General features: G+C 37.4%; 1 protein-coding gene across 1 annotated transcript; it reads left to right on the top strand.

Moving 5' to 3' along the window:
* The first annotated feature begins 1,497 nt into the window (after positions 1-1,497).
* LOC128200682 (uncharacterized) lies at positions 1,498-5,111 on the top strand. The gene is made up of 2 exons (XM_052894885.1): positions 1,498-2,097; positions 2,624-5,111. Exon 2 carries the CDS (start codon positions 2,982-2,984, stop codon positions 4,497-4,499), a length of 1,518 nt encoding a protein of 505 aa, XP_052750845.1. The 5' UTR covers positions 1,498-2,097; positions 2,624-2,981; the 3' UTR covers positions 4,500-5,111.
* The last annotated feature ends 4,587 nt before the right edge of the window (positions 5,112-9,698 follow it).

Raw genomic sequence — 9,698 nt, 5'->3', positions numbered from 1 at the left:
AATAAAATACTAATATTCATTTTGTTTTTTAATCTTTGTTTGCATGGTTGTGTTTCAGTTTGAAGTGTGGGATATGGCGTGAATTTACAGGGTACAGAGGAATAACACCTGAGTCCTCAGGAATGGCAACGCATGGGAGGTATCATGGGCGAAACAGTATACTCTCTTATGTCCATGGTACTGCTCATGTCTATAAACGACGGTTACCACTTTCCATCAGGTGGGCCGTCAGCTTGTTAGCCATTCTACGTTGTATAAAAAGAATCTAAATTTCATACGAGTATTTGCACGTTTGATCTAAGCAGATTCTGTAAAGTACTTTTAATTTATAAAGTCTAATGTTTTATACCCAAAACCATAGCTAATAAAATTATTATTATTAATTGTGAAGAAATATTGGCGTGTCATAATCAAACACTAATTAAATTTCTGTACCAACCAATCGATTCATTCATTATTTATATAATAAAACGTTTTAAAAGAAAGCTACAGCTGAGACTCTTGCTCGTTCTTCTTGGCTGAAATTGTGTTTCGAATGGGCGGTAATTACAGATGGGCAAAGCACCGGGTTTAAACCCGGTGCTTTGGTAAAAACCCAATAAACACCCATAAACTCCCATAATCACCCAAAAAAATAGGTTTTTACGTATTTTTTGAAAATATGTAAGTAATACCAATAAATTATTTTTATAAATTGTATTGATCAATTCTACAATATTAAATAAAACGTTAACTAATAATATTTCAGGAAATTTTAAAAATCTATATATAATAAAATGAAAGTAATTAATTTTCAGTGTTTTCATGTTGCAGTTGATCAACATGTTGGCCTTTTGCTTCCCGTAGATACTTTAAAATTTCTTCATAACACCTCGTTCGCACACATGGCCGTATATATTTAAATTCTTGAGCCACTAACAGTCCGAAATACTCATTTCTTTTATCCTCTTCTCCATAAATTAAGCATTTAGAACAGTTTGTTTCTTCTTTCAGTAAATTTTCTTTTACTTTATCCTCGTTTTTTTTCATTGTTGCGACGACGCTGGGTAAATCATCTGGACACTGGGTCTCACTATCGCCAAATATATTTGGAGATCGGCTTCGGCTACGGCTTGGCAGACATTTTTTTCTTTCTACAATTTTAAATTAAATTTATTAGAATAAATGCTTCGAACACACGCGATCTAAGTACCTTTTGTGTTTATTATACCTTACCTACCTAGGTATAAAAAGAGTACTTACGTAGATTTTCTTTTATTAACTGTTTTATACGAAGATCTTGATCTCTCAAATTAGCATCCATTTTACTTCCAGTGATTATCAACTAAATTAATAATCCACAAAGTATTAAATAACGTTTTTATGAAATATTTAGCACAAAAACAATACCCTTTAAATATCGATCGTCAGTAACTGTGGCTGACTTACCTATATTCTAGCAAGCAGGACTGCCAGATGTGAAGGGGAAATCCCCAATAAATTGTTGCATGTGACTGATGATGTGAGCATGTTCGTTTCATAATAAAAATGTTGCCAGGTAACCAAAAAGTCGTATGTTTTTGTGCGAATTACGATCATAATCTTTACGATCGTACATTAAAAAATAGACAAATAATAGTATGAGTACGATTTAAATCGTATATCTGTCAACCCTGCTAGCAAGACAGCGACAAAATCACGTTGCATAACAATGTAGCCCAAGCTTATATCTTATGAAATATACGGAAGAGATACGGACTTAGAAAAAACAGAAATGTTGTTCTTTGTGGAAGTCATTGATGAAATTCTATGTATTTTAGCCCGCAAACTTTCTTCAAACAAAAACAGCGCCATCTAGTATCGAGTTCTGTAATTATCTCTTTGTTTATGGATTTGAAGTAAGACCGCCACGCTTGCAATACATTATGACTGGGGATTCCCCTATTCGTCGACGCTGAATATGAGGCGACGACAATCACTGTCAAACGTGTTCACTATTACTCTGACTCTGGTAACGTGACTTCCTGGTAACGTGTTAGGTAGGAAAAGCAGTAAAAAAGTGCATATTAAGGGAGCAGATTTGAAATAATATTTATACTTAACAAGAAATAATTAAAGGTAAGTGGATTTTTGAATGATACAATTATATCATGATCACTTAACAATTTTAACTTAAAATTAGATGTATTATTACAAGCTTTTATTTAGCTTGCGTTATGTAAATAAAAGTATGTAGGTATGTTCGTATGTTGATGCAATTATCCTCAATCCTCAACCGACTGGGATAAAATTTTCCATACACGTTTATTTTGGATGATAGTGCATAGTTAGCTGAGAGTCGTCATTGGATAATAATGGTGGATAGCCTAAGATGTGTACTAGATATTTATTTTTAACATAATATGCGTAAGTACCTAATCGAATTAAAGAAGTTGCTGAGAAAAATACAGAACAATACGATAATAAACTAGCGTCTGCGTTTAATCCTCCGAGGAGATGTAATTTTACAAAGGTTTTTTGTATTTATTTTATTATTTTTTTAATAAATTTATTGTAAATAACAAGAAATAATCATTGTAAAAAAATAGGCACTCTATTGTTGAATTTTCGTCAGACCAACTAATCATCGTTCATTTTTTTTTAGGTTCAATGGGGAGACCTAAAGATTTACGCATATGGGAGCACTACCGTACTTTACCAAACAAGTCTGTTTCTTGCAAGCTTTGTAATAAGGTCTACAAATTCAGTAATGCTGCCAAAATGCTTCAACATCTTATCACTTGTCCAAAATCTCCAGAAACATTAAAAGACTCTATGAAACTTATAAAAGATAGCTCGTCCAAAACCAAAATGTCTGGACTGTCAGAGATAGAGACAAATGATTCTTTTATAAGCCCCTCGTCGTCTGCTAACACTACAATAAATGCTGAGTTTCAAGACACCGATGATCATTTAAAACAGAATTAGCGAGAGCTATATTTGTAACAGGGACGCCATTATCGATGGTGCAACATCCTTTATGGATACAATTTTTCGAAAAATTGCAACCAAAATTTAAAATACCTTCACGTAAAGCTTTAGCGACAAAATACTTAGATAAAATATATAGAGAAATGCGTTTTGAGTTAAATGAGGAACTAAATGCTTGTAGTTACTTACACCTTCAGTGCGATGGCTGGTCTAATTTAAGAAATGAAGGAATAATAAACTTTCTTATATCAAAACCTCAACCTGCATACGTTAAAAGTTTGAATACAGAAAGTAATCCTCACACTAGTGAATACCTTAGCCAAGAAGTTGAAAAAGTAATGAAAGTGTATGGAGCAAATAAGTTTCTTGTACTTATTGGCGATAACGCTAGAAATATACAAAAGGCATTCGAATTAACAAAACTCAAATATCCACATGTTGTTCCTCTCGGTTGCTGTGCACATATCCTTAACTTGTTGTGCCAAGATATTGTAAAGATACAAGAAGTAACTGTGTTTATTATGCAAGCCATAAATATAATAAAAACTGTTAAAAGGAGTCAACGATTAAGTTCCTTGTTGATAAAATCAAGGCAGGGTGAAGATTCTACACAAACACTAAAATTGCCTTGTGCTACAAGATGGGGAAGTCATGTTACTTCGTTAAAAAGTTTGAAAGCAAATAAGATAGCTTTGCAAATATTAACAGTTAGAGAAGATGTGGTAATTTCAAGAGATATTAAAGATTTAATTCTAAGTGATGATTTCTGGACGAAGACAGGGGAATGTATAAGTATTTTGGAACCAGTCACTGAAAGCATATTTTACTTAGAGAGCGACCAGAATCGTTTGCATCGCACATACATTACATTTAGAGATGTACAAGCTAAGATACGTTTTGCATTAAATGAGATTTCGACATTGAGCGAAGAAAGCAAACAGCAGATTCTAACATCAGTATCTTCAAGATGCAATATGGCAATGAGGCCAATACATTTTGCAGCATATATTCTAGACCCCAGGACTCTAGGAGTCGAACTTACTCAAGAGGAAGAACTTAAGGGTATGGAGTTTATCTACAATTTAAGCCAACACTTAAGTTTGTCAAATGTAATGGCAGATTTGGCGTGTTATAAAGCTAAAGAAAACTTTTGGGCCAGAGGATTTGTATGGAGCTCATTAGATAGCATTGAGCCCCTAATATGGTGGAAAGGTATTTGTGGTTCCACTGAGTTAAGCAAAGTAGCGATTCGTATTCTATCAGCTCCCTGTACTTCGGCAGCCACTGAGCGTTCCTTTAGTATCCAAGGCTACATACATAATAACAAAAGAAATCGACTTACAACTGAAAGAACTGAAAAAATTTCATTCATTTGTTATAACTGGAATCTTAAACATAAAGCTGAATGCGAGGACATTCAGTTTAATGAAGAAAATACCTTAGAAGCTTTCATTGAGCAAGTAAATGAACATAACAGTTTAGACGAAATAGAGCCTATCGAACCTATACAATTCATCGCTTGTAATAACTCTGAATCTGACAGTGATTGACTGTAGTTTTACATTTTACTTTCATCTCTTTCTTAATAAACTCAAAATCAAATTAAAAGTTTTTTATTCTGTAGGCTGCATAATAATATTGTCTATGTCCAGTATAGTGGACGTCTTGCGGCTGAGATGACGATGATGAAGTACAAAATCATAAACACCCAAAAATTTGGGTGTTTATGGGGTTTAAACCCAATAAACCCAAAACACCCGGTTTTACCCACCAGACTTTAAACCCACCCAGGTGGATTGCCCATCTCTAGCGGTAATGAATAAAAATGACTATTCAAAAATGCTTAAATCTAGTTTAATAAAAATGTTTCTTTTTTTTTATTAATTGTTTCTTTCGTTCTTCTTTCTTTTTTTCATTCATTATTTCTTTCACGTCACCAACCAACTTTCTACTCTAGCTTCTTGCCACTACGAGTATGCAATGAACAGTATACGCCATTATGTCGATCTAGGACTTTTCTTGTCCGGCCATCTTTATTTTTCTTGAATTTATATAACGAGTTATAAGAGGCGGTACCCTAAAAACATTCTTTTGTATTACAATACGATTATTATCTTTGTTCTTATTGCGAAGATTTCATATTATTTCGTAGAATAACATTTACCGACAATAAGCAAAATACAAAAAATAATATAATTGCCAATTAATACCGATCTAGGTTTATAACATTGCAGCTTTGATAGTCTCTGAGTTACTTTTAGTTCTATTCTGACTTTTTACTAAAAGAAACCAAGATATTGTAACCGTTCAAGTCACCCTTTGTGCTAAAAGCAATTTTCTTTATTACTTGCTGTGCTTGCAAATTCGAAAGTACTATGTAATATGTAAGGGGTTGAGGCATTGTCAGTAGTGGGGACTAGTGATCCCATTTCTAGTAATGCACCCTGTCAGGTTGACCTTTAAACATTGTCTTCTATAATCTTTACTTTTTTCAAAATTATCTTTAAATTTGAAAAAAAAAATTGCATTTTTGGAGGGTAATTTTTAAAATGTTCTATAGTCTATGTACATAGATACATCTACATCATCATCGTCATTTAAGCCATTGTTTGCTGCTGGATTTGGGCCTCCCCCCTAGTTTATATAATGACGTATATTTAACTTTATATATTGTAAAATTTTCAACACTAATATTTCAGCCATTTTCATGTGAAATGTGAAATGAAACACAAAGAGAGAAAATTTATAAATCCATCGTTTTCGATTTAGTAACGCACGGTCAGTATATACCTACAATGGGATAAGATTTATACATTTTTTAAAATAATTAATTTAGTTTAGTACTAATGACATAACATATACACAAAAAATACAGATTAATATTTTGAGAATCTCTTAATAGGAATCATGAGGTTATTAGTCAATTAATCGTAGTTTTCACGACTTATTTATTTGTTTATTATTTTACTTGAAACAAGAGATACATGGTGTTACATATAAAAAGCATAAGTACATGTTTCACCATGCTTAAGCATGTGAACGTTGGGTCCTTAACATAATTATGTTAATTGAGGGGAAGGGATTGTTAGTAATGCGGACTACTATTTCCTTTGCTAGTAATATACCCTGTCAAGTCGACTTCCACGTGGTCCGCCTTGAAAACCTTCGTGTTGAATTTCATATGTATTCATCACGATGGGCCAACTGACCTGCTTTTTTATTCTCACCCTTAAATGGTGACACACATCCATTAAAAAAAACTATTTTTATTTATGTTTTTTCAATATGTGAGTGTTAATTTAAAAATTTATTTGTTCCATTATATTCATTAACATTTTAACACTTGAAGTTAGTGTTGTTTTCCGGAGCAAAATGTAACCATTGCCACACGAAATAACAACCGTTTTGTACAAACAAGCTACAAAACTAGCAAAGCTTTCATTTATCTCCACACCCACACTTGACAATACATCATCCCACCCGTTCACTTCATAAATATTCGTGTACGGAACCTTTTTACTATGCACCTGTTCATTTCCGACCTGTTTCATCTTGAAATGGCCACTGTTTGTGAATATCGTGTTTTTTTTTTTTACTCATTTGTAATTCAATACCTTTTGGCTGGCTGTGATTTTGTTCTGTTTGATTAATTTTAGAATTTATTTTTTAATGAATGATAATGGAATGGTAACTCCGCTTCCGCTGTGCGGGGGAGCACCAATGAGAGATGATAGATGAGGATGAAAAGCCCATCATCATCAAAGGTGATGAAATTACCTAAAATAAGCATCATGTTTTCCAGGGTGGACAGCGCGAAAGTAGATCTTGGGATATATCGCTAGCAATAGGAAACGATATGAACCGATACGACAACCTAACCATTAAGAAAAAGTCATATTTCTTTTTAAAAGGCCGGCAGCACACCTGCAATGCCGCTGGTGTTGTGGGTGACCATGGGCGGCGGTAGTCACTTACCATCAGGTGAGCCGCACGCTCGTTTGCCCCGTGTTGTAAAAAAAAATTAGAACCCGTTACGCCCTCCTTCTTGATTTTAAAATATTTAATTGTAGAAAGTATTGAATATTTTTTTTTTTTTTTTTTTTACAACACAGGGGCAAACGAGCATGCGGCTCACCTGATGGTAAGTGACTACCGCCGCCCATGGGCACTCACAATACCAACGGCATTGCAGGTGTGCTGCCGGCCTTTTAAAGGAATATACTCTTTCTTGAAGGTTATGTTGTCGTATCGGTTCGGAAATACTGCGGCTCGCAGTTGATTCAAAGAATGGTTGTGCGTGGAAGAAAGTGCCTTGAAAAACGCACGGTGGAAGACCGCCACTCGTCCAGATGATTGGGATGAAACTTTAGTTTGTGGCGGGTTGTACGGTGGTGAAAATCAGCAGCAGGTATCAATCCGAACAATTCCTCAGAACACTCCCCATGATAAATTCGGTAGAAGATGCACAGAGATGCAACATCTCTGCGCAGTTTCAATGGGTCAAGTCGGACAGTAAGGCGTTGACTATCGATAATTCGAGCCGCCCGACTTTGAATGCGGTCTAACGGAAGGAGTTGGTACTGTGGCGCTCCTGCCCACAGGTGAGAACAGTATTCCATATGCGGCCTGACTTGGGCTTTATATAATTTCAGGCGGTGTTCTGGCATGAAATATCGTCTCACCCTATTGAGCACTCCTAACTTTTTGGAAGCTATCTTAGCCTTCTCCTCCAGATGACCGCAAAACTGGACGTCGCAAGATATATCAACGCCCAGAATTCCTAGACTTGACTTTTTATCGAGGGAAGTGCCCTGAAAGTGAGGAGATACGACAAACGGCGTCTTTTTGCGGTAAACGCGCAGACTTGTGTCTTTTTGGGGTTAAATTGGACAAGATTTTGTTCACCCCAGATCGAAACTTGATGGAGTGAAGTTTCGATTTCAGACCTAAGTCTATTCCGGCACTCATCGGTATGTGCCCGCGAGATCTTTGCATGACCGGTATATAATGTATCTCCTGTACTGTCGTCCGCATAGCAATGAATATTACTTATCTGTAACATATCATTGATATGCAGAAGAAACAGAGTCGGAGATAGTACACAGCCTTGCGGGACACCAGCATTCAAAGGTTTTAAATCAGAGCATGCACCGTCGACTACGACCTTAATGCTACGTTCCTTGAGAAAACTGGCGACCCAAATGCACAGTCTCGCAGGCAACCCAAATGAAGGTAGCTTTGAAAGCAGCGCTCTATGCCACACCCGATCAAGGCCTTCGCAATATCCAGACTAACTGCTAGCCTCTCCCTTACTCTCGATTGCCACTGCCCATCGGTGTGTTAAGTAAGCTAAAAGATCACCAGCCGAACGTCCCTGTCGAAAGCCGTACTGGCGATCACAGATCAGCTGGTGCTCTTCTAGGTACCGGAGCAGTTGACGGTTAATGATGGATTCCATAACCTTCGAGAATAAGGAAGTGATAGCTATGGGCCTATAGTTAGCTGGATCTGAGCGATCTCCCTTTTGAGGGATCGGATGCACCAGAGCAGTCTTCCAAAACTTTGGGACTATGCCCGATGAGTAGCTAATCCTAAAAAGACGCGTAAGAACCGGAGCCAACTCTGGTGCGCACGTCCTAAGCACAATTGGAGGAATACCATCAGGCCCACTCGACTTATGGATTTCGAGGGAGAAAAGTGCTCTACGCACTGAGCTATGCGTGAATTTAATGTCAGGCATAGAGCTCCTACAACACGTGATGGTCGGTGGTGGTTTCTCCCCGTCATCCAATGTCGAGTTTGACGCAAAGATGGATCCAAGAAGATCGGCCTTTTCTTTAGCGTTCTGGGCCAACGAGTCATCCTCCCTGCGCAAAGGTGGAAAAGATGACTTACAGAAATTCCCTTGTGCAGCTTTGGCAAGAGACCAGAAAGCTCGAGTCCCAGAGGGCAAACTAGCCAATCTCTTGCCAATTCTACTAATATGCTCTGACTTCGCTGTGGCTATAACTCTTTTGAAGGACCTAGAGGCAGACATACTTCTTTTTAAGAGCACTGGTGTTAGGATCTCGCGACGCCGCACTTTTAGCCCAGATTAGGAAGCACTCCTGTTTCAGACGAGATGCTGTTCTACAGGGCTCCATACCAGGGCTGGGATTTCCGCCGACGGGCACCACAGAGTTAGGAATAAATAATTCCATTCCCTGAAGCACCACATCAGCAATGGAATCGGCAATGGCGTCGGGATCATCCAGTGTGAAGCAAACCCGCCTCCATGGGTAAGATGCGAAAAAAATCCGCATCTCATCCCAATCTGCCGACCTGTAGTGCCAAATGCGACGTCTACCCGTAGAACGAGGTGAGTCGGACTCGTAAGAAAGCACTTCGCTCCGCACCAAACAGTGATCCGACGATCAAGCGGGGCTTCGGCCACGGAGATCACATAGTTGTCTGGGTGGGTGGTCAGCAGAAGGTCCAGCAGTGAAGGTGAATGGTCCAACACATCATATTTATTGAATGAATATTTTAAAAGTGGTTTAATGCAAATGCGCATACATTTTGTTTTTATTATATTATATTGTGATGGGAATTTTCTGTGAACATATAATCATACCATATCAGCTGTTAACTGTCCACTGCTGAACATAGCCTCCCCCTCCTATCCCCGCAAAAGGGGGTTTTGCCAGTACTTGCTCGGTAGGCGGGTTGGCAGCCGCAATAAAGATTTGGTAATGTTTTAATATTGCTGC

This window comes from Galleria mellonella, unplaced genomic scaffold (assembly GCF_026898425.1).
Source record: "Galleria mellonella isolate WM207_F2 unplaced genomic scaffold, CSIRO_AGI_GalMel_v1 utg2411, whole genome shotgun sequence".
NCBI classification, from domain to species: domain Eukaryota; kingdom Metazoa; phylum Arthropoda; class Insecta; order Lepidoptera; family Pyralidae; genus Galleria; species Galleria mellonella.
This window is presented reverse-complemented; position numbering and strand designations above follow the sequence as displayed.

Bases quoted from the DNA above. Each gene is read 5' to 3' on its own strand.
- LOC128200682 (XM_052894885.1), top strand. From the start codon at position 2,982: ATGGTGCAACATCCTTTATGGATACAATTTTTCGAAAAATTGCAACCA.